This window comes from Monodon monoceros, unplaced genomic scaffold (genome assembly GCF_005190385.1).
Source record: "Monodon monoceros isolate NGI ecotype Baffin Bay Population unplaced genomic scaffold, NGI_Narwhal_1 Super_Scaffold_18, whole genome shotgun sequence".
In the NCBI taxonomy this organism is placed as follows: Eukaryota; Metazoa; Chordata; class Mammalia; order Artiodactyla; family Monodontidae; genus Monodon; species Monodon monoceros.
This window is the reverse complement of record NW_021703774.1, coordinates 53,990,219-54,018,205: the sequence shown is the minus strand read 5'-3', so window position 1 is coordinate 54,018,205 and position 27,987 is coordinate 53,990,219. Positions and strand designations below refer to the sequence as shown.

Below are 27,987 nucleotides of genomic sequence, written 5' to 3'. Positions count from 1 at the left end.
TAACAGAGGTAAAAATAGATTTGATGTCTTTTACTCTATATACGTAATAATATATATTCTTTCTTATTGTCCTCACCTGGTACAGGTAGAAGAGTCAGCAATGATGGGAGTAAGTGGCTATGTGGAGTATCTCCGAGAGCAGGAAGTATCTGAGCGGTGGTTCCGGTATAACCCCCGTCTCACCTGTATCTACTGCGCCAAATCTTTCAACCAGAAGGGGAGCCTGGACCGCCACATGCGCCTGCACATGGGGATTACACCATTCGTCTGCCGCATGTGTGGCAAGAAATATACCCGGAAAGATCAGCTGGAGTATCACATCCGCAAGCACACAGGCAACAAGCCCTTTCACTGTCATGTTTGTGGCAAAAGTTTCCCCTTCCAGGCCATCTTGAATCAGCACTTTCGCAAAAACCACCCTGGCTGTATACCCCTGGAGGGGCCTCATAGCATCTCCCCTGAAACAACTGTCACATCTCGGGGACAAGCCGAGGAAGAGTCACCTTCACAAGAAGAGACAGTTGCTTCTGGGGAAACTGCCCAGGGCTCTGTGTCCACTACTGGGCCAGATTGAAACAGCGAGGAGGTGGGGCAGACCCTCTTCCCCTTTGGGCCGTAAGTAACCAGCATCACGGCCATGGGCTGGTACTTAGATTCACAAAATGCCACAACACCAGATCAGAAGATGTTAGCAAGATGTTGTATCAGCAACATACACAAAAGCACTAGAGGCTCTTCCCCTCTTTCTTCCCACCTCACACTTTGGAAAATAATCAAGCAAATCAACTTTCTAATTCAGGGATCAACAGCCTTGGTTTGTTAACTTTATAAAAAAAAAAATTTTTTTTAACAAAACAATGATACATGATCATTTATCTACCAGTCATGTTTGAACACTGTACTTTGGTCCATATCACCCTGGTGGCTGTAATTGCCCAGATCTGAAAAATGAAGCAGGAGCCTTGGTCATCTGAACCAGCCAGCCACAAGAGAGAAGGAAGTAATCATGATGGTGATGATGAGGGGGAATTTCTCTTCTTCCTTCCCTGCCAGAACATGCAGTTTCTTATCTCAAGAAGGGGGAAAAAAAAAAAAAGAACCCCAGTGGTTCTTTTTGTTTTGAAAGGTTAGATTAATCTTTGCCCTGACAAGGCGTCCGATACTTTGCCTGATTGTTTCATGTATGCAGCCATCTTGGAGCAGTATTCTAATGGGCAGCATCACCTGAAGCACTTTAGGCACCTGGAAGTGAAATGCACAGCAAAGTGTTTGCAATATGTAGTTCTGCATTTGGGGGCCTGGGTGTTGTATTGAGGAAGCGGGGAGCAGGGAAGGAAGTGTTTTTGTTCTGCAATTATCGAACGGCACAGAGCCAGCCGTACTGCAACTTCCTGATTGGTATTTGTAAGCCATAGTGCTTATATATCTTCAGGTGTTAGGAAATGGCTCTAGTCCAGATGAATTAACGCGTTAAGGCTGACTACCAAAGTTTCATCCAGCCTCTTCGGCTCCTAGCTTCACATAACAGCAATATTATGCATCAAAAATGTCACTTTACAGTGAAATGAGCCTGGATTGTATTTTTAAATCCACAGGTCTCCATATTTGATAACTTTTATATGACATTTTAAACACATTTTTTTCGCAATATTGTGGTTGTAGAAATTCAACATTATGCTTCTTACTGCAACTACAGTTCCATTTCCTTCTACATATGTGATAGTTTATATTTTGAGTCCAATAGAAGAACCTCACTAAATCCATGTCTTGCGTCTGCAAACTTAGTAATTCGTAAACCAACCATCAGCAAATTGCTGGTGACTCCAAGAGCTTTGCTTTTTAATAATACACTACAGGGCATTTACCAGAAAACATCATGCACAATCATGTTGCAATAAATTGATCAAGGGATTGATTTTGATCAGGTTTGGTTACTTAATCATTCCTAAGATTTTTAAAACTTCAAGGGACCTTTTTGGTAATTCTGGGTATTTCTGAGATTCTTAATCCAGCACTGAGAGTCAGAAAGAATTTACCAAACATGTAGAGTTTTAGATGCCCTGTCTTGCGTGCAGAGAATGAAGGAGGATTATTAAGGGATGCAGGCAAGTAGATGCTTACAAGTTACAGTGCAAATAGAAAAGAGAAAAATCTCTAGCTTCTCTTAATTGATCATTAATTTTTTACAGAGTATTTAAATATGTAGTGGTTTAAGAAATTGTTTTGGTGCAGGGGCATAGATGATTGTAAAAGAGATTTGGGAGAGGGGCTGATCATGCCTGAACTGGTGGTGAGCCATTTGTGAGAACGTTAGTAGTGTGCTCCCTTCCTGAGACTGCTTGGGTATGTGAAAAAGTGGGTAGGAAAGAATGGCGTTGCTTTGATGATAGGAAGTTAGAATGCAAAGGGTAATTCTTAAGCAATCTGAGACCTGTACATACATATACAGCTGCACCATATCACTAATGAACGGTTATTTTTTCTTCTGGAAAAACAATGCATCTTTTAATAGGAATGCAACAATGCTACCATTTGATTAGAGCCTACCCTTAAACATTATGTTGAAGCCGTATTTTGTCTTCAGAAGACATAGACTATGGCATTCTCCTCTTTAGATGGGCAACAGCATGATAGGGTGAAAACTGTCACCTAGGGCCGTCTTAGGGACCAACTGTGCTCTGTGGCATAGAAAAAGTAGAGTTGAAATTAGACTGAAATATTTAAGGAAACATTTCAGCTGGTAATCAATGCTTTCAGTGGACAGATTTTGCCATTACTAAATAGGGAGGTGAGAGGTACAGAATATGCTGCTTTAGATGGAGCTTTTAAGCCTACCAAAAATTGTTAAGTCCATCCTACTTTTCAGAAGTATTATGCTGGAAAGTTTTTTATTGCTTTGTTAGTTTCTTAGATGTTATTTGAGAAAATAGAGCTATTTAAACTATTACCAAATTGTAAAAGTGAGGTGCAGTAATTTCTGTAAAGAGAAACTTTGCAGCATTTGTCAGTACTCCATCCAGGGTTAGCAACAAACATTTTAAATGAAGTAGGGACTGTCTGATAGATGTGGAAATGCTATGAGTGTTTGATGGGTTCCCCCTCCCTTTTTATTCACTGCTAATAGGTTTTTGCTGTATCTGTACTGTGAATAGAGTGCTTCTCGGTCATCTAGGACCACATCAGCACAATCATGTTTGCTGGTTCTCTCCTCTTAACTGGCCTAGGGCAGAGCCATGAAATTCATGAAAATTCAAGCCAGCCTAACTTTTAAACAAATTTACGTTTCTGAAAGCAGTTTCCCCATTTTAGTTAGAAGAGATATTACTCTAAATAACTATCCAAGATTCTTATCCAGGTTCACTGTGACATTGTCCTAGTTCTTAGCTAACATCACTGTAGGGTCATAGGAGTTAGTAGTGTTCTATCTACCTTAATGAATAGCTATATAGGTGTGTGCACAGAGGATACCTCTCTTAAGGATGTACTAAATGGACTTTAGCTAATGCTGAAAACTCATTACCAAATTTTAACTTGCACGTGTCACCTTGTGAAGGGAACAGCATTAGCAGTGAGAGCTAAATCATCATTAAGTACTTTAATGCCATGAAATAGCAAACACTGGGACTGTTTTCATTTATTGAGTAGCACTTAATAGCAAAGGAGCTACCCAATATTCTCAGCAAAAGAAGAGAGATGACAATATATTAATCTGCTTTCATTCTAAGAGGTACCTTTTATTCTCTCTCAGAACTCTGATACCAGTTTAAAATATGGCATTGGCATGAACAGTAATACTGTACTTAGGCAGAAGGCTCTTTCTAATGACTTGTTCTCTCTTTACTCAGAACCATATTTACCTCTGAACTGAGTTGAATTTTACTTTATGTGAGTTGCAGACTACCCCCAACCTATCTGTTATACTAGAGGGTCAAATCTAATCTTGAATGTGTAAAAATAAATTCGTTCCTGAAGGATAAAAATTGGAAAAGAAGGGAGATAGCAGTTAAGGGAAGTTTTCTTGTTGTTACTTTTTGGGTTTTTTTTTCAATGTTTCCAGTTCCCTCTACATCATTGAAACAGGGTTTTCCAAAGATGGCATGACAATAGAAATAAACCATTTTCCTACTAACTTCATAGTTGAAATCAGGCCTTGGTTGGAAGTGGTTTTATGGAAGAGTGAAATAGTGAACATCGTCCTTAATAGCTGAATAGTCTTTAGTCAAGAAATAACTTTTGAAAAGTTTTAGCTGTTACTTAACACCAATTTTGTTTTAACTGGTAAAAATGATATTTTATTTGACTGGAAGATCTAATTTAAAGAAATGAAAGCAATGGGTAATGGAAAGGAAATTAAATTGAACAAAGATAAAAGTCTTCTAAGTCATAGTGGAAAGGCATTTAATCAGGAAGGAGTTGGAATCTTGGAAGTTTTTATTTTTTCAGCTGCAACAGATGTGGTTTTTTTTCTCTTCCTCAAATGTTCTCCTTATCTGTATACTTACTCATTCAGTATTTTGGTTGCTGAGATTTAGAGAAGGGACAACTAGCAATTAAACCAGGTAAATCCCTTAATTTGAGAGGATGCCCCTTAGCAAAGTATATCTCTAGGATTTAGTAATTAGATCAAGGTTCAGCAAACCATAGCCCCCAGGCCAAATCCTGAGGTCACCTGTACTGTAAAGAAAGTGGTAGTGGAATAAATCCACACCTATTCGTTTTGGTATTGTTTATGGCTACTTTCTGCAATAGTGGCAAAGTTGAGTACTTTGACAGAGACCACATGGCCTGCAAAGCTTGAAAACAAAAGTTTGCCAAGTTCAGAATTAGATTTGAAACAATTACACCACTGCCTCTCAATTTGTCACTCTTGCTATTTTGCCTTTATAATAATAGTTTGGTTGAGGTTTTAAATTCATACTGCCATATATGCATCAGTTTCTTGAAAGAGGTTGCCATCTTTTTCTAGATCCTTGTCTCATTTGTGCTCCTTCTTGAATCCCATTGCTTTAAAGCATTTAGAGTAGGCCTTATGATTTGTCCTTGCCTTAAAGCTGCATTAAAGTTTAGGATGGTAATTACAGGTTTAAGAAAGTAATTTTTAAAAATAATTCCCATGCATAATAATGTAGGGTTAAATGAATACCATGTTTACATAAAGTACTGTAAGAAAAGTAATGTTTTTATAAGTGTTTTGCCATTTCTCTAAGTTAACATGATGATGATGGCAAGAATGAAGTTATTCCCACTAGTATTAAAATTTAATTTCTGTTATGAATAAGTGGTTTGATTCTTATCCAAAGTACTGTTTTTCTAGATTAGAAACCTCTACCCATTTCCTTTACTATAAATCTTCATTTCCTCAAGTAAACTCACTCTGTTCCATGTGGAATAGTAAAAAGCCAAAATCTTCCTTTTTTTTTTTTTTTAAGTCAGTGTTTTAAAACATAATGAAACATCTTAAGATTTAAAGTTCTTTTTAGACCTACCTTCCAATTTCTGTTATTGTTTGTAATGCTTCTAAATCTGTAATGGGCCATTATGTATTTGATTTGTGAATGTTCATTCTTACTGTTCAAATAGCTTATTTATGCCAGATGTGGAAAAAATGGAAAATGTTAGGATGATAATAAACAGAATTCCTTGCAAGAGGAGAATATAATTGCTCCCCATTTGGAAACAATACATGGACTTCTGAGGTAAATTTATCTGGGCTAAGCGTTCTAGGCCATGCTGATACAATACAGTGGATTTGATTCTTACTTTGTTGTGAGCTCTACCAAGACATACGAAGTTTGGATGAGTGATCTAGCAGCATATATGGCACAACTTCAGTAGGCATTTTATTCTTAAAGTTGCCTTTTTTCTAAGTTGGATATTAGTAGGTTTTATATGTTATGCCCTCCAAGTAATAGATAATCTTCATCTAGAAGGTTCCAGAAGATTTGCTTAGGTGATATCTGCCTTGTCTTAGAGCACTTATAGTGAGTTCTTGAGATTTTGGAGTGCTGCTTTTCTGGTTAATTTGGGATTCTGATTAATCTGGGGTAGAGGACTTGTGAAAGAAATCATATTTAGGTAGCCCAGTGAATCATCTGCATCCACCACCATTTGAGGTCTTGGTAATAGATGTCATTTAAATACGAATTGTTGAAAACAATGGAGTTTGCCAAGCATTATGACTTCTTTGATAATTATCAGTCTTATGTTGCTTTGCCTCCTTTGCTTTTTAGTGTCTGTTTTCACTCTTATTCTTAAGTGGTGCTTTTCCCAGGGCCAGTCTTTTTACTTTGCATTAAGTATGTTTTCTTGCTCAGGACAAGCCAAGGTTGGATATTTTGAGTACTTTCAAACCCGACTTAATTACATTCCAAAGGATGTAATTGTTGATAGGAACAGTGATATCAAAACCTGCAAGATATCTGTACAGACTATCCAGTTTTGTTGTGTAGGCAGACTATCTTTTCCCTCAATTGTAAGGAACAGCAATGACTTAGAAGGCAAATATTACCTGAAATATACATTATGTTCACAGAGCGTGCATATATAAGATAAATAAATATCTTACATCTTCTCCATTATCTGTATAATAAATACCTCCCATAGTAATATAATTAAGAAAGGTCCATTAGCTCAAATAGTGGAAGTTTTAAAAACAAAGCTTAGTTACAAAGGTAGAGCAGTTTAGGGAAAAAAAAACAAAAAAACACTTTTCTAATGCTTGCTTTTTTCATGTCTACTCAGTAAGTCCTGTTAAGGAAGCTAGAATTCACCACCCAGTTAAGAGAGAGATTTGTTCAGTATCTCATATGACCAACAAAACAATTTAATATACTGTGAATTTTAGAATCTCAATTAATCCATAATGCCGGAAGTCAAAGTATGTATCTCATAGGAAAATGTTCCCTGTTCTATGAAATCACTTATCTTAAATGGTAGGTAGCATACAGGAGAATTTGTTCCATTAAGTAAATTTTTGTTCCATTAAGTAATTTTTGGTACCAGATAATCTGCTTGGAATTTGTATAACAAAATTGATTTTAGACATGGTTTAGATGTGGCTTCCTATACTTGAGAGTCCTAAACCCACTTGGTTAGAGGCTGGTGTATACTTTTAAAAGCCTGCACTTTTCACTACAGAGATAAAAGATCAAAAAGAAGGGGACAGAATTAACCATACTAAGTGCTTTAGAGACATAATTGCAGTAAATTCTCAAGATAATCCTATGAGGTAGTAATGGTAGTAACTAAAAATAGCGGACTTTAAGTGTTTACTATGAGTTAGGCACAGTTCTATGTGCCTCACCGTTAACTCATCTAATCCTTATGACAATCCCATTAGGGTAGATAGTGTTATTATCCTCACTTTAGAGAGAAAGAAACGGAGACACAGAGAGGTTGACCTAGGCAGTCTTTCACTACACTTGACATTCTTAGTAGACTATGTTGCCTTTAATAGGTGTAATTATACTACATTTTATAGATGAGGAAACTGTTGAGCCCAAGATTACACAATGGATAAACTGCAGAGCCAATATTTACCTATCTGATTCAAAAGCCCAGGCTATCTCCAGTACATTGTGTTAACTCTGTTTACTTATAAGAGTTGGAGTGAACTAGAGTATACAATAGCCAGTAACAGCACTGCTTTTAGTGAACTTTTAATTCAGGAATAAGTGATTGGAAGATTTCTTCATGAGATAAAGCAGTTGACCTCTGAGCAGATGTTGAATGATGAATATTTTCTGGGGATATTGCCCACCAACTTAGAGGAGTCACCCATTTGGTAGTTCTAATTGTGAATGAGTGATTGAGTTACTACCAAGGCAAAAATTGAAAGATAGATAGCATTCCAGTTATCTGTTGCTGTGTAATGAACTATCCTAAACCTTAGTGACTTAAAACAGCATGATGTTAAGACTTAAAATTGCATGATGTTGTGAATCAGAAATTCAGGAAAGGCTTGTCTAGGCAATTTCTTGCTCCCTGTGGTGACAGCTCAGGTCACCTGGTAGTATTCAGCAGGTGGTTGGACCAGTCAGGAGTGTCCAAGATGATCTCACATTCCTGACACCTTGGTAGGGAGGGCTAGAAGAATAGGCCCAGCAGGCCTCCTCTCCCTCTCTGGAGTCTCAGGGACTCTCTATCTGATCTCTCCATCATAGTAGTCAGAGTTATGAAATGGCAGCTCAGGCCTCCAAGAGGCTGGGCAGAGGATGCCAGTCCTCTTCAAGGCCAGGCCCAGAGCTATCATAGAGTCATCACCATACACTATTGGTCAAATAAGTCACTGGTCAGCCCAGATTCAAGGGGAGAGGAAATACCTTACCACTTGATGGAAGATGTGTCAAGGATTTGGGGCCAACTTTAATCTGTTATAGGTAGCATTAGGTTTTTTTGATTTGTCTTAACTCTTGTGTGTTCATTTAGGTCAGTTGTTTGTGCCATAGAAACCATTTCTTATATCTACCATGGGTCAGTAAAGGAGCTAGAAGGAGAATGAGACAAATACCTGGAACAGATTTCTTTAGCTTCCCACCCCCTGAGTTTCATTTATATTATAGCAAAATTTCCATTTTTTCTTTTGTTCCAAGTTCCAAATTGTAAGCATTTGCCGTTTTTGTTTTTTTTTTTTTTCCTGTGAAGCCACAGTAACTGTCTATGCTAAACCAGAAATACTCTAGAGGGAATAGAAAGCTTGCTGTTACAGACCTTGATTTATTAGAGATGTCAGCTGTATTTAATTTACAAATAGGCAAGAACTCCTGTGGTATGGAAAATTTATATGGCTGCTAAATCTGTTTCAACAGGAGTTTCTATTGAGTGGCTAGATGGATTATATTCTTGAGATGATTGCAAGTTTTGCCTACATATCCTACACATCTTTACTGCCACCACACCACCTCTGGCACAAATTTGTGCTAGGAGAATAGGTTCATTCCATTTATATTACCTTCCATATGGGAAAATCCATTGCCCAGTTTTATAGTTGTTAATCTTTTAAAATTATCAGTTGCTATCAGCTTCTGTTATATAGAATAACAAATCATTGAATTTTTACAATTTTTGGTTAGACTTGTCAAATTTAGGATGCTTTATTTAAATTCCTGCTGGCTTATAAATGGACTTTTATTGCCTTCAGAAGAAATAATGGCAGAGAATGGATTCTGCTCTAAAAATGATCATCCCCAAATGAATACACTTTCTAAGAGAAGAAAGGTTTGGTATTATCTATCCATTCCATGTATAGTGGTTTCCTAGAGAATTAGTTGTGAGGGCTTCTTGCTGGTCATCCCCAATTATCATATAGTGAAGAGATCTCTGTTCCCCGGTCAGGCCTCAGGAATTACAAATACAGGATATAAAAGGGGTACTCAGGGCTGAAGACTTAATTTAGGGCTCTAGAAAATTCTGGGAAGAGAAAAGAAAGACTTCGGCATTTGTAGTTGAATAACCAGGGTTGGAATGTTTGACTCATTTAGGCATCAGGATTAATTAGATTTTATCATATAATGATTGGGGCAAATGTTGATGAATAAAAATAAAATAGCCTTAACATTTTCTTTTTTATCCATATTTCCACTCTGCTGTACCTCAAAGTCTGCTCTTTGTGACAGAGAAGCCTTTGAAAATATACTCCCAGGGAATGAAAAATTGGTTCTAGGTACTTTTGCTAGAACCATCTTTGCCATAGTCAACTTTGCTGCAAGCATTTTCACCTTATAACTAATTCGCTGTAAGGCAATTTTGCCATAAAAGATAAAAATAAAAAATAAAAGAGGGACATTAAAAAGGACATAATGCAGCATGAAAAATGAATAACAAAATTAAAAAAAAACTTTATTGCAAAATACAAAATATTTGAATACCTCTAAAATGTGTGTAGATTCATGGCAATCCTGCACAAATAACTGATTTTGTGTGTTGTACCTAAGCACTTGTCTTCCAGGTCTTTCATTCTTAGTATTTTATACTTTTTTTTTTTTTTTTTTTGCTTGTTGATTCATCTCCTCATTCAGCATTGTTCTTTTTCTTTTTGCTTAAATTTCTTCCTTCATTAAGAGAGGTATCAGTTTCCAAATACCAGGACGCATATTTGTAGCCAAGCTTTGTATTGCATTGTGAAAGCCTCTGCACTGTTGTTTGTTCTTGGCATTTTGTCATATGTCCATTCATAGACTTTCCAAAGTTCTGTGGGAAATGTAGGTTCAACTCTGCACCTTTGAGGCTTTTGGCCTCTTTATCCTCCAATGTAGTGTTTCAAAATAAGAAACCAACTCTTGGGGCAAGTCATCATTATCTGTCAGCTCAATAAAGGCATCAGTAATGTTGCTAACTGGGAGAAATGCCAGTCGAAACCAAACTATCAAACCAAAAACTCATCCAGTTATTTTATCTTTTGGGGCAAAAATTGTCTTATGACCAATTAGTTATGCTGTGAAAATGTTTGCAGCAAAGATGCTTATAGTGAAAATACTGGACACTTGAAAAATATTTGATAATCTATGAAGATGCCACTCATTCGGTTTCTTACAGCTCTTTGGGCCCTCCTCTAGATTCTCTGTGACTCTTAAATTTGAAATCATCTGGTGGTTGCACGAAAACTAAGTATAGTTGTTTCTCGAACAATGTGGGAGTTAGGGTGCCGACCTCTGCAAGTGGAAAATCCCCCTATAACTTATAGTTGGCCTCCGTTTCTGTGGTTCCTCTGCATCCAGGGATTCAACCAACCACTGATGGTGTAGTACTGTAGTATTTACTATTGAAAAAAACCTGGCTATAAATGGACCCATGCAGTTCAAACCCATGTCGGTCAAGGGTCAACTGTACTGTGGTCTCAAATTGAAAAAGAGAACAAAGTCAGAAGGGAACCTGCAGACTGACAAAATACTTATTCTTTCTTTTCAGCATCACAAGTCTAAACCATTTAATAACCACATCCTGAGAAATTCCTTAAGGTTTAGATTTCTGCTTTTAGCATATCTTGTGGCAGATGTTTTGACATTTTTGAAGGTGATCTACTGAGTTTCCTATAAATAGAATCCTAACTACAGTGGTTCGTAAAGAACCACTGCAAAAACAGAATTACAACACAGGGAACAAAGCTTAAAATGTGTTTCCTCTGGAAGCCAAGATGCTAAATTAGGAGTCACTACGTGTGGCTGGAATCCACCTCTAGAATGGCTATCAGCCAGATAGCAAAGATATTTAGAATTTATATGGTATTTGATATTTTTACAAAAATGATTTTAAATCATGTAACTTGAAGTTTTAAAAAATGAGCCTGTTTTCTTTTTGGAAAAGTGGGCCAATAAAAATAACACTAATATAATTCAATTGTATATGCATGTGCATTGAACACAGAGTGGTATACTAAAGATAGTTCATGCAAATAACTTTTGTGGGAAGTTTGGCTATTTTCTTAATATCTTTTTTTCATAAATGTATGTTTATAAATATATTTACTCATCCACTATGACCTTGGTAGCTTTAGAAGCATTTTGTTAGCTGTATCATTGATTATAAAAATCAAATTCTTGGCATAGTAGGCTATGAGAGCTTTTAGTTGCTTTGTTTGTATTTTGGCTAAGAAAATTGTTTCTTGCACTTTCTATTTATAAAGATGTTATAACACTTTGCACCCACTTAGTGCAGCTGTTCTTCAGCGACAAAAGATGTAGGCGTTAAAGTGAAATGTATGTTTAGAAGCCTGGCAAAAGGAGGGATCTCAAAAGAACAAATTTGGCTTGCATCTACCTGAGAAAAGCTGAGGATAATATAAAATTTAGATTGAAAGTATCTGTTGGGCTAGGTGTACAGTTGCTGCAAGTTGCAATATCATTGTGAGTTGCCAGCTATGTGTATGTGATTTTATGTATGTATGTGAGAAAAAGGTGTCTGATGAAGGCAGATAAGTCAGTGTAGAAAATTCTACCTCCCATTAAAGACTGAGAATATTCCAAGATTGCCCTGTAGCCCCTTAGGCAGGAGGCTGGATTCCTCAGCCACCGTCCACCCCATTCTCTTGTACTCACTTCAGCTCCTCTACCTCTGAGCACTTGGCTGAAGATAGAGTGTAGCTTTCTGTAGCAAGCAAAGGAAAGCCAGACCCAAAATATAGAGACTGCAGTATCTCACTTCTTGTCATGTTCAGATGTCAATGTTTGGTTTCATTACCCAAATCAAACAGAACACTTGGGTTTAGTGCTTTTATCCACTGGCATCTATTTGGCAAGAGTAGCCCGTGGAAGTGGAGTCTTTCTGTTGTTTTTAAAGGTGCACTCAACTCCTTTTAAAGATGTGAAAATTTTGTTTGAATCCTGAGGGGTTTTTTTTAATTTTTTTTAAATTGCCATTTGCAGTCCTTTTTGGGGGACTGGAATATCAACCATATTTTCCTGATAATGAGCCTTCTGCCAATATCTTAACTTGCAGTTTTGCATGCAGTTTTTTGGATGACCTGTTTTGCTTTTAGACACTCCGAAGAGAGATTTTTCTGGTTTTAATGCCAATACTGTTAAAATAGTCAGGATGGCCTGTTGTGGGTGTCAGGAAATTCAGTTTTGGAAGTAAAATGCCACTAGGCAGGCCACCTAATCTTTAAATGCAGTTGTAGCACTCAACTGATTTGCTGTTTGGGGCACAAGTACACTGAGCCAAGTCAGGATACCTACCGTGTGAACATTTGTTACAGCTGAGGAAGGACTACTGGCCTTTTCAGAAATATCCCAGAATGCTTTCCACCTTTTCATTTCTAATGCACTGGCTGGTTGTAATTCCAAACAGGGATTCTCTGATTAGGAGTGAAAATGAGAGAGTGATCCATTTTCAGATTTTTAGAGGTTGGCATCTGTGTTTTAGGTACTAGCTGATAAGTATTTACTTTCCTGGTGACTGGGTAGGGCAAGTGACAATACAGTGTGAAATTCCAAATGAGACAAGCAGTACTCATTGGTGACAACTGATATAGTAACGTTCGCCCGAATACAGTATGAACGCTATAGGGAGATAGGCAGTAAAATCATGTGAATCTATTCACCACAGCTATTTTTTTTTCTAACTATAGAATCATTGTCAACCTGTAAGCCATGCTCCTAATATCCTAGACTCAGGAATTAACTCCTGCTGGCTTATCTTTTGTTTGTGCGCAGAGTTTTGGCCTAGGCCTGTCCCGAGCTGTTTTGCTACAAACACATACTTAAGGTGCAGTCTTACTAAGTCAATAATATACTGTCAGCAGTGCAGCCTGTTTTACAGCCACAGTGATTTATTGAAATACAAAACAAACAAAAAAGTGAGAAATGCCTAGGTAATTTGTTTGAGGCATGTTAAATCTATTAATCTGGGAGGAAGCATAGAGTCTTATCTTTCTTCTATCTGGTTTAGGTGAACAGTGACCTTAGTGCTTTCTGTTACAGAACCAGTTGACCTAGGCAAGTAGCTCTCCATCTTGGCTGCACATTAGAATCACCTGGGGCATTTAAAAAAGTACTGATGCCTGGGGCCTCCTCTAGACCTTCACGTTTAAGTGGCCTGCTGTGCGACCTGGGCTTTAAAAGCTCCTCAGATGATTTTAATGGGCAGCCAAGGTTGAGAATCATTTTCTAGGTAGTCCTGAATGGTCTTTGGCAGGATAACCTCTACCTGGTTCTCTTTTGTCATAAGATACCTTTATTGGTATCCCAGGCATGGCTCTGAGTTTAAAACTTAGAGTGGGCCAAGGCTCAAGTGGTAAAATGGATCATTTATTTGTCCTCGGAGTAATTCAGTAGAGAGATGTTGCCATCCACCCAGTTTCCTCTCTATACCAAAGTATGCATAAGTCAGCAAAACAGATTTGCAAAGTCTGCTCCCTAGAATCCTCTTTCCCTTGCATATGTGATTTAAGTGGAGATTTTTTTTAACTCTGCTAGCTGAAATGGAGCGCTTGAACTTATTAAGAGAGCCAAGCCCAAGCCACCTAGGGTGATTTTTATTTGTAAAGTAAGCAGGTGGCATTGTTAAAGTTAATGAAGAAAAAGGAGGGCCCTTTCTGGGGTGATGGTGATGTATTTGATTGTTTCTTAGCCTGTCTTCTAAGTGGGATTTCGATGTAAAGCGACTTTCACTTTTCCGTGTTTCTCTGTGAATTAAATGCACTAGCTAAGGCGTAAATATTTCTGAGTTTTACATGAAATGTGAAGTGAGTCATTTCAGCATCTTTGTTCCAGGATATCAAAGACTTAACCCAGTAATTCCCAAACGAGTCTTCATATCTTTCATTCTCCCACCTAGGTATAAAGATACCTGCCCATGGCAACCTCACACGTGATAATGGGGAGGGGAGAACTGTTTGATTATCCTTAAAAAAGTGAGAACCACCATTCAAACTAATTAGCTACCAAGTGATTTCTAATTCATGAAAGAAACTTGTGTTTAAGAGCAAGTTCAAATATAGCAGTCTCTCATCTGAGAGACTGCCGGCACTGTAGAAATTTTCATTCATATATTGCCTACAAATAATTGATAATTTCAATTTCAAATAGGTGGTGTGTTTGAGAAGAAAAAGTGGGTGGAAGGAAAAATTGCTAGTGCAGAGGACTGAATTAGCATCAGGCTATGAAATTTCATTAAGATAACATTAAGGCCTGGCTGTTTGCTTAGCATGTATATGCTGCAATGTCAGAGAAAAACGCCTTCTATGCCTTAGAAGATTTGTGAAGGCTTCCTTATATTGTGTGGAATAGAAAAGCAATAGCCTTTGAGACTTGTTTGCATCCGGAGAGTAGCCCATTAGGGTTTTCATACGGAGGAACATGGTGGAGTACTGTGAAACACTGTTGAACTTTATGCAAATCACACCGCACTGGATTTTAAGATTTGGGGAAGGAGAGTAGAGGAGGAGGAGGGGGAAGTAATGGTAAAAATATAGAGAGAGAAACTTGTACTATATTTTACACCAGTAATGAAAGAAATTCCCTATCAGGAATTCTCAATCAGGACTGTGAAGCTCTGCCAAGTTCTTCTGTCCTACTGATTGGCTTGCTGATTCCTCTTAAACCTTTAAGAAATCCTTTCTGAAAGAGCTAAACAAAAGCTGGTCTGACTGCAGTTTCACCATCCTGTCCCATCCCCCTATTCACAACAAAAGAAAAACATTCCCAAACTATAGGCAAAAGAAATGTCTCAGTCCGTTAACTTTTCATCCTCTATGGTCTATGTTCACTGTTTTAGCCTGTTGAATTATTTTGTGATCTAATGGCAGAACTTAAATAGATCTGCCAGATCAGTCAGGAATCAATGGCTCCTCCTTTAAGAAATCTTAAAATCAGAACTCTCAATTTTTGGCACGTCAGCATAAGTGAGTAAAGGGAGAAGTAGGTTGAAAGAGCACTTAGGGAATTCCCTGGCGGTCCAGTGGTTAGTGGGTCCTTGGCGCTTTCACTGCCAAAGGCCTGGGTGCAATCCCTGGTCAGAGAACTAATAAGATCCCGCAAAGCCACTTAGATTTCCCTTAGATATCCTGGCTTCTCATAATTTCAGGTGGGACCCACTTATGCTCTGTCTCTGAGAAGACAAGACAAGACAGAGGGTTCTAAGGTAGAAAAGTCAATGTAGCTGAAATATGGTTTCCTTCAGATGGATATAGTCGGAAAGAAATCTGTCCACCTGTTCTCAATGGTGCTTATATGGTGGGTGACAGCTGTCTCCCATCCACCTGTCCCTGGCACTGTGCCTTCCCACTGGTCACTGTGAAAAGCAGATCACACTGGACTCAGAGGCCAGAATCCAGGACAATTTCCCCCTTCTCATCACTTCTTCATACAGCTAATAATGTAGCATTTACTTCTCTTTGGAAAATTCTTGGGTTTGTCCCCCAAGAAATAGTAAAGCATTTATAGGAAAACAGAAAGTATGATTCTGGTGGTAGCTATCAAATAAAGAGATTACAGGAAAATTTTAACTTCCCCTCAGCTGATATTTATTGATAGCAAGGACCAACTATGCCTCCTCACCCTGAGTTTCTAAAGGCTACCATAATATTTCTAAGCAACAAACTTACCTAACATTTTTTCACAACTTGTTAATCTAGGATTCATATTGAAACAGACAATCAATTTCTAAAATGTTGTTATCCCTGAAAGGGAATGAGATAGAGTTTTTAACTAGAAGAACCTACCGGTCTGTTTTTTCCCTTTGAAAAAACTAACATTTGAGGTTTGTGTCTTTCATCTGAAGCGATTACTCCGTTAATAAAGATGCCTCAGAAAAGTCGGTGAGCCAGGCTAGCACTCTTGCACCTCTGAGGGTGCTGGACTGGGTTTGTACATCTTATTTCCTTAGAGAATATCTGTCTTTATTATGACCTTAACTATAAATACCTATATATAGGAATAGGATTTTCTCTCATCCCACCCTCTTTTAATCGTTATCACTTAAGTGTAAACCACACCTCCCCCACCCCACTTTTACTGAAAAAATGCACTTTAATTCCTAAGGAGAGTGGCTGTTCCTCGCCCTGAAGCCAGATTACTTCAGGAGGAGAGTTGAGGAGGGAGAACTCTTGGTGGACCTCGTGAAATTAACTAAATTCCGTAACGTAAACACAGAAATCAACCATTTTTAAGCTGCCCCCCACCCCCAGCCAAAGGGAAAAAGAAACAACCAAATGAAAAAGTTCAAAACGCCTACCTTGATTTTGGAAGTTTCACTGGGGAAAATATCCAATGTTAAATTATTTTCTCAGCTACCAAATTATCAGAAACTTGTGGGTGGTTTTGTGGGAGGCTGAGACTTTTTTTTTTTTTTTAATAAAAGGCAAGTGGATCACAGGCTACAAAATATGATCCTGATTTGTGTCGTTTCTAAGTATCAGATCTGTTCTCTCCCTTAATTTGACAGGCGTTCTCAGTCTCTCCTCCTGTAGATTCTGTCCTTCCCCTGATGACAAGCCAATAGTTCTTGGTGGGGTTGCATGCCTCCTAGAGCCCCAGGAGCCCTGTTGTGTCGGGGGAGGGGGAGGGGGGAGGGCAGGAGGGTGGGCAGAGACTTGGGTTGGGGGAGGGAGATTCAGAGAAAGTGAAAATATATGGGTTTATATAAACATATTTAAAGCAGTTTAGCAAAAGCTTTCTCGTTGAACAGCTTTAAGAACAATGTGAATGAAATCTTAGCAACTTGGTTAGTAATTTGAAAAGTCTATTAATGTATACTTGAAATTCTGTTTGTATAAAAATACATTTTCCTCTTTATTTTAACACTGTAAAAGAACATTATGCATGTGAGTGGTTTGAGAATTAAATGATTTAATATTCAGATTTGAATCTCTGTCTTTTCTGTATAGAGATTAATTCGTTTTAAATTTTTGGATTTTTTTAGTATGAGGGGATTACCTAGATTTCAAGCTCCCCCTGCCCTCTCAGGATGCCTACCATCTTTCAAGATGAAGCAGTGACATATCTCCCTTCTTCACTTTCTTGACCCAGATGTGTTCGCTGGTAGAGAACAATTGAAAGCCTCATTTTACCAAATGCCCAACAGCATCTCTATCCATTTCTCCTTTCCTTGTCTTCGTTTCAGGTGGCAAAGTCCATTCGTAATTGTGAGATATGGGAGTAGTTGTATTTATTTTTACTTCTATTCACAAACCAAAATAGGAAGAACTATAAAGGATAACATTTTAGTTAACACAAGGGTTGGCTACTCTGCCCATGAAGATAATAGTGTTCAGAGCAACTTCCCTGATAAGAACCAGGAAGGGCCTGTTGGCCTTGAAGGTCACTCTGCTGGGGTTCAGCGAACGGCCAGCAATGCCAATGACGGTACTTGCTGCTGCTTCACTGCCTTCCTCGTTTACCTGCAGGTCAAATAGGAAACAAACTGCTACATTAGCTACTCTGCAGCTCATTACAGGCAGGTGAATCATCCATCGACACAGCAATTCCTCAAAATGCCATTTGTTTTCCATGTGAAAGCACACTTGGGTCGGGTTGGGTTCCCTCTGGAACCCTACTTTTAGTCTTTCTTTCATCCACTGAATATTGATGTAAGCACTTGTATTCATCCAAGCCTTGTGCTGAATAATAAGTGCCAGGGTCCATTCAGATCATCTCTAAACCAGAAATCTGGATGTGTACGAGGCTGTCACATTTCTGGCTGGCACCATTGTATATGGTATTGTACTAGATACTAAAAGACATTTTGACTCCAGATTAGAGCACTATAGTTGAGATAGTTTCACTCCTGGAGCATCAAGATCCCAGATACAACTACTGTAAGCAGCCACTCAGGAACTAGGGCCTATGAAGAGAGGAGGGTCCTTGGGCTGGATGAGATGAGTACTTCTTGGAGTAACAGACTGAAGTGATGGTATTTGAACTTGCTGATAAGTAGAACTGCACAGGTCTGGAGGGAGATATCTTTAGAAAACTTTGTTTGGGGACCCAGAATGTCACTAAAACTCTGTCCCTGCCTCTAATGAAAGCACTTCAGATTCCTGAGTCTTGAGGAGCTGGTTGATGCTGTTCTCTCCCTCCTTCCTTCCTTCCTTACCACCTCCCTTCTGGCCATACTATCTATTTCATGATCATTCTAGTACTAAATTTATGAGCAGACTGGAGCTTTTGTAAGACCAGGATCCTTTTATTCGAATCAGATTCTGGTTTATTTAATGGCTTCTCAGGAGATCTACAATCAGTTGGGGTGTGTGTATTGGGTTCCCAAGAGCCATGGAGGAGCCTTGCATCATTGTTTAGTTGGCTCAAGTAGACAAAATGAATGTAAACTTCTGCTTCTTCTTAATAGTTACTCAAGGCCCTCAAGGAGGTCTGAGCTGACCACTTCTATTTGGGGTCCTTGGAAGAAGATTCTCAATCATAGTTAAAACCCTGAGGACTCATCTTCCCTTGCAGCCTTTCTAAGTGCTCTTTCTTCCATAATCCATATGGTATCGGTGTTGTTTTTACTTCCAAAACCATGAATCCAGTACTCATGTAAAATCCCCTGTTCTGACCTCAGTATCTTTAAGATATATCCCTCTACTCTTGCTGTTGTCCTACAGGTCACTAACATCTATTGTCCTATGGATTATATTCCCACATTGAGGATTTTGTTGCCTAGCCCATAGCCTTTCTGTCTATCCTAACTCCTGATATCATGTGACCTAGACAATTAAAATATCGTGGTAGGAGACCCATTCAATACTCTAACCTCCCACGTCTTTCATCTCATAAAACCCAATGAGCATTACCTTCACTTAAGGAAACCAGTCCATGGCTACACCTTGAACTTGCCATCTCTCAGAACATCTGGACTTTTGAGATTATAATTACATTATCCTTCTCTCAGACTATATAACCTTCGGTATTTTTAAGCTATCACACTTCCTCATTCCCATTACAATTACTCTGACCTCCTCCTGCCCCTTGATCCCTCCACTTTCCTCCTAACTACATATTTCCCACTGAGCTTGGACTCTGCAACTATATTTACTAGCACGATGCCCTGAAACCTTCCTCTCTGACCACAATCTTCTTTCTTTGCAATTTCCTCAATCCTGTGACCTTCTCTAACATTGCCCCATCACATTTCCCTCATAGCCTGGTTCTCCCAAAGAATAATCTGTATAAATGGTTCCCAAACCTGGTTGTGCATCAAAATTCCTTGAGGAACTTTGTAAATATACAGATTCTCAGACCCCGTCCTGAGTCAAGCTCCCCAGAAAGCTAATGCCATTGATCTATATAGCTCAGTGTTTGAGAACCAGAAGTTCTAAAGGCTTTATACAACTCTTACTCTAGTAAAGGTTTCCATGGGCATCTTAGTTGGGGCAACACTAGGTGAAGCGATACTGAACCATTTTCTTCACTATGGAACTGCTCAGACGTCGGCACTCCAATGTGCATTAATTCTTGTTAATTTCCCAAGAAGAGGATGTACATTTATTTGACCATCTAACTTTCTGTTACCTGCAGTATAGTCTAGAGCTCTGGTTTTCTGGAACACACTCTAGGACACAATCTACACTCACCAGCTCCCCTTCCTTACTTTCCATTTGCTCTTCAGCCATTACAACTAGGCATGTGCCCCTACTGCTCCGTCCAAATTCCTCAGGGAAAAGTCACCTCAGTCACTTTTCAAAAAATCTTCTTACTAAATGCTTTCCATTGTCTTAACACTCCTTCCTGGGTTTCCATTAGCTCATCCTCTCCTGGTTCTCCTCCTCTGAATGCCTTTGCTGGCTGCTTTTCCTGTGTCACCTTCCCCTTAATGTCTATGTTCCCAGGAGAGGTAGAGGATGGAGGGTGGAACAATTAGACCATGAGGGCTTCAAGTCAGGGCTATATTGTAGCAGTCCTCGTGGAGGAGGGCACTACAGATTTGGGGTTTGAGGGACACCGCAATCATGCCTTTTTCCACAGCTGTCTCCTAGTGTTCACACATCTGCTGTCTACACTGTAAGAGCCAGTGGAGGAACAACTCCAAAGTTACTAATCACATGAGATATTGATGTATTGAATAAAAAAAGCAGCAGAAGAATAGAGAGCGAAGAGAGGTGTACTCACCTCAAGAAATGCCTTGTGGAATGCATCTGAGACATAGAGGTCCCTCGGGCCTTCTGCAACAATACCTAGAAGGAAGACCAGAGAAAGCACTGTGAAATGGGAGAAGGTTGGCTTCAACCCACAGAAAGGAATTCAGTTTAAATTAAGATGTCCTTTGGGGCTTTTTTGAAAAATAGAAAGAAATCCTGGACCCTCACTTAATGATACCCTGAAAAATAAATACATGTTAAAAATAATGAAGTACTTTGGGTTTATTCAGCCTGGCTCCCGTGAATTTAATCTCCTGCTTCAGCTCATGGGGGGGTTGGGGTGGGGGGGTGAGGACTCTGTTCTTAAAGAAAAACTCACTCCATCTGGTAGGAATGTCTTCCCTTCCAGTGTGGCAACACTTTGGGAGTGGTTTTCAGACTTAGTTTAAAGACAGACCATTAAAGGTAAATCCAATTAACTAACGTTGTAAACTCCTTTTTAAAAAAGAGATATTTTAGGGAATTCCCTGGCAGTCCAGTGGTTAGGACTCCGTGCTCTCACTGCCAAGGGTTCAATCCCTGGTCGGGAACTAAGGTCCCACAAGACACATAGTGCGGCCAAAAAAAAAAAAAAAGAGAGATTTTAATGCATATTTTTTAAAGGATGGTGGGTTGGAAGAACCAAACCAACTTAACACCGTTATCAAAGTATCAAAACTGGGAAGGGGGTGACTGTATCTGTCCATGTGACCTTAGAATTCACATGAGCCCTTTGGAATATCAGGTGAAGAAGGGCTATTACATGTCAGCTATGCCTATTTTGTGGGACCCGGATGTCCCTGGCTCTTAATCATATCTGTCTCCTTGCTCTGAATTTTCTGATGCTTTTCAAGTTCTTTTCTACCTGGTCTCTTCTATCAGTTACAGACTCAAAAGGTTCCAGTGCCATATGGGCCTGTGGAGATCCAAGAGCCAACGTCCCATTTTACAGAAGAGAAAACTGACACCTTGAGAGGGAAGGGATTTCCCTGAGTTAGCAGTAGAACTGGGATTAGAATCCAGGTGTCCTGATTCGCCCTTTTCTACTCTTTCCCCATCTCTTCCACCTTTGGTCAGACTTCTTTGGGGACAGAGAGAGGAGGAAAGTCCTTCCTGCACTCACCTGGGAGCTTGGACTTCTCAGGGCTGAAGAGGTCCTCAAGGCCCATGTCTTGCAGCCGCTCTTTCACGCTGAAGCTGTCCTCGATGCGGAAGCGGGGCATGTGGACCACCAGCAGTGTCTCTGCCAGCTCATCTAGCCACTCCTGCAGCACCTCTGGGGTGAGTTCCTGTTCCACCTTGGTCAGGCTCTTCTCAAGCTTGGGCAGGATGAGCACCATGGTGATGTCATCACCCTTGAAGGGCAACTCAAGCACCTGGGTGCCCTCTGCCACGCGCCGATAGCGGAACTTGCCTTCCTGGTACATCATGAATACCGAACACGACTCCCCATCGGCCTTGTAGAAAAGTTCCTTCCTTGTGTTCTCAGGGCTGAACTTTGACTTCCATAGGCCCTGGAAGAAGACGCCAGGTGGGAGAATCACAAAGCAAGAAGACCAAAAACATCCGTAGGAGAATATTGACATGGGAAGTGGTCACAATATTTTATTACATTAATATGTAAGTGTAATTGTTAAGAACAAAGGCTAGAGGGATATGCATGCAAACGTCTTAACACTGACTGTGTCAGAGTGATAGAATCATGAGTCGTTTTTTTTCTGTGAACTTTTCTGTATTTCCTAGATTTTCAGCAGTGACTATATGCTTTTATAACAAGAAAAATAAAAACAAGAACAACCTACTGGCCTCTTTGCAAGTCTCTTCTGGAGTTTAAATCTAATTGCCTTTTGCTTTCTGCCTCCCACCAGCCTCTTTCTCAAAGGGCATCCTCCAAAATGCTGGGCTCTGTTCCTGATGAATAAAGCCAGACAGAGGTAATAACCCCAGGGGGTCATCTGGGAGTCCTGCTGGGCAGAGAGTGAGGCCTGGCCAACTTTCTGTTCAAAGAAGGAGGGGATACAAGACACTCCTTTGACATTTCTGAGTTGTAATTATCATTCCCTGTCATCTTCTGGCTCTTTGATTTTGGGACAAGTCATTTAACTCTTTGAGTGGTGGCTCTTCATCTGTAAGATTAGGAGCTGGTTATCACTAATATTTGTAGGATGCTTGCTGTGTGCCAGGCACTGCTCCAAGCATTTTATGTGCATTAACTTAATCCCTTCAGTAACCGTGTAAGGTAGATGTATCATTATTACCATTTTATAGATGCAGAAGTTGGGGCATAGAAGAGTCTCAAGTAACTTACTCAAGTTTGCAGTCAGAAATGGAAGAGTCAGAATTTAAATTAAGTAATCTGTCTGAGCAGCCCAAGTTCACATTTGTGATGTTATGAAGGTCAGGAGGACTAATAAAAGGCAAAGTGTTCCATAAATTGTAAAGGGCAGTACACATTGTAGAAATGCAACCTACTCCATTCTTAGGGTGAGGGACTCCCTAAGCAACAGAGTAATTGCCAACAGCAGTGACTGGCTAACCCCCTGGGCCCAGTCGGGGAGAAGAGTGTATCTGGAGCATGACCTGGGAAGGGCACAATTCAACCTGCGTTAAGCTGGAGGCCCTCCTGAGTATCAATGGTCTGTTTATTCCCAGGACCTTCTCCCTCATCCTTCCTAAATGTAATAAAGTTGGAACAGTCTTTAGAACTCTTGACTCTCTGAGAAAGACAAAGCCGTCTGCATGATCATGTAACAAGGCTTCTGCTAAGTTTGAGGTTAGTCTGGCATCAGGAGGTTCAGAAGCTTCAGGCAAGAGGAATTTTGAGTCACTGCAGAAGCTGCTCTAGATGATGGAGAAAATCTCATCACTGAGGATTGTCTATAGACTCTGTCATTTTGTTCCAGATTTCAAAATGGAGTTAATGAGGGACAGGAGAAATCGTCACATATATATGAGAATTTATTACCACGCACACCTTGCTGCTGAGCGTGCTGGGTCTGGGAGTGTGCACACTTTGCCTTGGGCCCAGAGACACTACCAGGCCCCCTTTGGACCTCAGGCCAGTAGCCACAGCCCTAGACATGACTCTAGACTCAGCAAATTTGTATTTTACCCAGACCATGCATGTACCATTTCTCAAAAAGATCTACTGACACATGCCCAATGGTATGAAAGAAGGTAAGCTGGAGGGAAAACAAGTCATCCCTGAGGTCTCTCCAGGGACATTTTGAGTACCTTGAAGTAAATGGTGTTGACCAGCACCAGGACAGTGAACTCATTGATGGCTTCTGGGGGAATGACATCAGTGATACGCCCATCAGTCTTATTGGATATCCATTGGTTGATGGTCACTCTGGACTGCTCTGCATTTCCCTGAGGAGAACAGGAAAAAAACCTACGCAACTGTGCTATTCAATTGGCTTCTCCATTTCCCTGTGAAGCACTTTATTTTGTCCATCATCCCTCTGCTCTTTCCCACCATTTGGTTAAGCCATCTCTCTAACCCAGATTGGGGAAACCTCACATATCTAGTGTAGTGTCGTGAATCTTCCATATCGTTAATAAATGGTAACAGAAGAAAGAGAAAGAAAGGAAAGAAAAAGAGGAAGAAATAAAGAAACAGAAGAGAAATATAGTCTGAGAAAAGAAAACAAAATATTATCTTCTCTGACTCTGGAAATTCGAACTCTTATAAGTATTCATGAGATATGTTCTATGGGAAGCTAATGAGTGACACAGGAGTTGGGGGGTGGGCAGGAGAGATGCCCATGTGGTCCAAAAAGTTTGAGAAATACTGATTGAATAAAGTAAGTAAATTTCTTTGTTGCAGGACTTTTATATAACTTTTTCAGAGCAGCCTCTACAATCCAGAGATTACATTGATTTCTCAGGTTTCAAGCAAGAATACATATCCCAGGGGCTCTGACTTATAGTATTATAACACCTCCACCTGCCTTCAACTACCATAGCAGTGTTAATTTGGATCCTGCTTCTCTATCTCTTTAATTTCTGAGTGGAGAAGAAGAACTCTGAGGTCAGGGGTGACATCTGCAACTCACCTTGAAGTCCAGGGGCTGGAGCTTGGCTCCATATACCATCTCACTGATGTCCTGGTAGGTCTCATTGAAGGTAAGGGATTTTTCTCCAAAAAGACGGTTGGCTGATACCAACTCAGAGGATTTATTGGCTTTTCGATAGAGTCGGCAGTTCAGTTTGGCAAAGAAAAAGTGGATCTGATCAGATGTCTTCTCAGAGATGGTATCAAACTTAAAAACCTGTAGAAGCCAAAAGAAAATAGCAGTGGGTCTGGTAAAGAAGTCTGGCTAACATGGGTGGTGAGCACAGTGCCACTCAGCCCCTGACCAATAGTTGTGAGTCCCTTCAAACACAGTGCCTGGCACAGCATAAATGCTCAGCTCATGCTTTCTAGATGAATAAATGGATAAAAGAAGAATAAAGGGTAGGGAGGAGAAAGAGAAAAAGAAACGCAAAGAGACTGGGATACCACCCAAAGTCTCTAAAGGGCTCTAGACCAACACACAGATGTTCTCCTGGGTGTTCCAGCAAGGAGGTTAGGCAGAAGGGCTTTGGGTTGTACCTCCATCAGCTGCTTGAGGGTGTTGTCACAGGCACCCAGCTTGGTCATAGCAAAAGCTGTGGAGATGCTCAGGGGTGACAGGAAAATGTTGTCCTTGTCATTCTTGTGGTCTGCCAGATGCTGATAGAAGGTGGCGGCAAAGTGGGAATTGGCCTTGGACAGTTCCCAAACCCGCCGGTTGGTGGCCCCGGGGATCTTCTGCTCTGAACCCTCGCCCTCGGTTGCTTTCTTCTCTGGGGCACGGTAAATGCACATGGGATTCATGGGAATGTCCCGAGGCTTGGCTGTGCAGATGTCTTCCCCAGGGCTCCAATGACAGGTCACGCAGCTCCAGAGGCCAATAAGCAGCAAGGAGAGAAGACATACACTCCTATAGGGGGACAGAAAGCCGAGTTAAGCTAGGCTGAGAAATCACCTGTCCCACTGCCCACCACAGATTTGCCCCAGTAAAGCATAGATTACCATCCCACCTGCTGTGGCCAGGAGGAGGGCCAAAATCTTTGAAAAGTACAAGGGCCCGGGACAAGTCCAGTCCTGGACTCCTTACAAGTGGATAGTTTCACTTGCCTGGCCATAGTCATGTTGAAATTAGAATCAACTATTGAAGCAACTGAGGTTATTAGAAGTATTGTGTGCCCAAGGCCTCATGCTGGAAGATATAAAGAATGCAAAGTTTCCAATTGGTGAGATGGGACATGCACACAAGAAAAATGGCAGAGAACTTTAGTGCCCAATGAAAACTTAGGTCAGTTGGAGGAGACATTAACAGAAGCTGATTAGGGAAGGACTCAGAAATAGATGGATTTTTAACCTGGATGTTAAAGGATTGGGAGGATTTTGATTGATTCAGCAGATGGATTTCAGCAACATGAGAGGGTTAAGAAGAAATGAATTCTCCTAATTTGTCAATTTCATGATCTCATTTTTTAAAAAGTGAAATTAGTTTTATTTACTTTAGCCACAATCAATGTGCTGAAAACACCGGAAGTCTCTAGCTCCAGCCTAATCCTTCCACTGAGTTCCAGACCAGTTGTTTGCTGGACAATTCCACCTGGATGTCCTGCAGATTCCTTAGTGAAATACGAACAAACTGAACTCATAACTCTCACCCACACACGTTTCTCCTTCTGTGTCCTTCAACTCAGCAAATGGGACCCACAGTTACCTGAGAGCCACCCTGGATTTCTCCCTCTTACCCTTCTCATTAGTCACACCCTAGATTCTATGCATTCTGTTTCCTTGTTCTCTCACTGCCTTAGTTCAGGCCCTCAGCATTTTCTGATTCCTAGAAGTTTTAGTAACTTCCAACGTGTATTCGCTAAAGTAAATAAAACTAATTTCACTTTTTAAAAAATGAGATCATGAAATTGGCAAATTAGGAGAATTGGGACACCCAATTAAGTAAACCAAGAGATAAACTCTCTTGTAATGTTTTTGTAGATAAGACATGAGGGGCCAGGAACTTCCTGTGGCTGACTTGGGGCCCTTAGGTCTAGAGAGGGGAGTCTGCATGAGGGTACTGAGTCTTCTCAATCTTCCCCCAGCAGAAAAGCAGGTTATGCACGCAGTGAAGAAAGGACTCACCAAAGTGGTCTGCTGGGCAAGCGTGGGGCTGGCTGGAAGCTGGGGGCAGCTGAGGGGTACTTGGCTTCTTGCATGATCTGAAGTGAACCCTGCAGTCCTTTTAAGAACAGAGGCACAGAATGGGAGAGCAGAGGCACTGAGGGAGCCATGGAAGGCAGGGTGAGGAAGCAGAGAGAATCTTGCCATTCTTCTCCTCAGCTTGCTTGCCTCTGTTTCCCATTTTGTCCCTCAGCTACATTTGGAAATACAAGTGGAGGCTGAGGGGGCCCTAGGAGTTCTGTTAAGCACAAAGAAAAACCAAGGTGGTCAAGCCACAGCCTCACTTCTAGCTTCCTGTAAAAAACCAGATCAAGAAGGGAATGTGTGTGATGTTGAGGGCTGCAGTCCTTTGTCAAAGGTCACTGAGACCTTGGGTGGGGGGATGGGAGATGTGACGGGGGTGGGGCAGGGGGGAATTGAGTGGAAGGAGGAGCAAAAAGGGAGTTAGGAGGTCCTCATAGATTAAATTTGTCCTCTTTTCAGATGTATGGAAGGCCCAGCAATTCCCCTTGGAGCATCTCCTGGACTGCTGTGAGGGCTGACACTGATGCAGCATCTCTGTACAAGGGAAGACATCCCCTGTTTCTTGGGTTAAGAATCCAAGGTGTGGCTTAGGGTAAGGCCTTACCCCTAGAAGGGAGTGGGAGGGAGGGCACTTGGAATGACGTCTTCCAAACAAGTCTGATTAAAACTACCAGGGAGAGGGCCTGGTCTTCTCGAAGGTGTCGAGGTCATCCTGGTGAGTCCCTCAGAGGTCAGAAAACCCAGTGAGGGCACGCAAAGGGAAAGCTCACCCCTCTTACCTTTTTCCAGCAGCTACAGTTCCTATCCCATTGGAAAGCATGGTTGCTAATCTTCCACAGGTCTGGGCGAGTGGAGATAGTGTGGTTTGAGGCAATCCCTCTGAACTGATTCTTTCCTCTAAATCTGGATGAGGTTCCAGAGGCTAGGATGGGGGATGGAGCTGGTGAGGAGGGGAGGCATGAGGTCAAAGGCTGATGACCTGCTCCCAGGGTTAAGCAAAGTGTAGAGCCCAGTGCTGGTTAATTAGTAGAGAAGTTTTAAAGTTCAGTCAGGTCCAGAGAAAGAAGGTCCACCTTTCCTACCCATACTCCCTCACTTTCTTCTTCATCTTTATAGAAAAGGAAAAGGAGAACATGTTCACAAATTCAAACTTAGAAAATACCTAGCTGATGAGAACTTTGCAGGGATTTTTTTC

The 27,987-nt window shown here is 40.5% G+C and overlaps 2 protein-coding genes across 5 annotated transcripts in view; one reads left to right on the top strand and one right to left on the bottom strand.

Annotated features, from left to right (window-relative positions):
• ZBTB37 (zinc finger and BTB domain containing 37) overlaps window positions 1-9,770 on the top strand; it is a 21,383-nt gene extending 11,613 nt beyond the window's left edge. For all 3 annotated transcript variants that reach the window (XM_029227689.1, XM_029227687.1, XM_029227688.1), the window contains one exon: window positions 86-9,770. In XM_029227689.1, the coding sequence (XP_029083522.1) occupies window positions 86-574 (489 nt within the window). In that variant the 3' untranslated portion in view covers window positions 575-9,770. The remainder of the gene's footprint in view (window positions 1-85) is intronic.
• SERPINC1 (serpin family C member 1) lies at window positions 8,602-27,987 on the bottom strand. Of its 2 annotated transcripts, none has more exons than XM_029227691.1 (7): window positions 26,730-27,153; window positions 25,146-25,515; window positions 24,607-24,822; window positions 23,783-23,920; window positions 21,672-22,062; window positions 20,541-20,605; window positions 8,602-17,833 (listed from the first exon to the last, which is right to left on the bottom strand). In XM_029227691.1, exons 1-7 carry the CDS (start codon window positions 26,876-26,878, stop codon window positions 17,657-17,659), a joined length of 1,506 nt encoding a protein of 501 aa, XP_029083524.1. In that variant the 5' UTR covers window positions 26,879-27,153; the 3' UTR covers window positions 8,602-17,656. The 2 variants fall into 2 exon arrangements, with proteins under 2 accessions (XP_029083524.1, XP_029083526.1); XM_029227693.1 differs by lacking the exon at window positions 26,730-27,153 and adding an exon at window positions 27,572-27,987 and having other exon boundaries at window positions 17,580-17,833.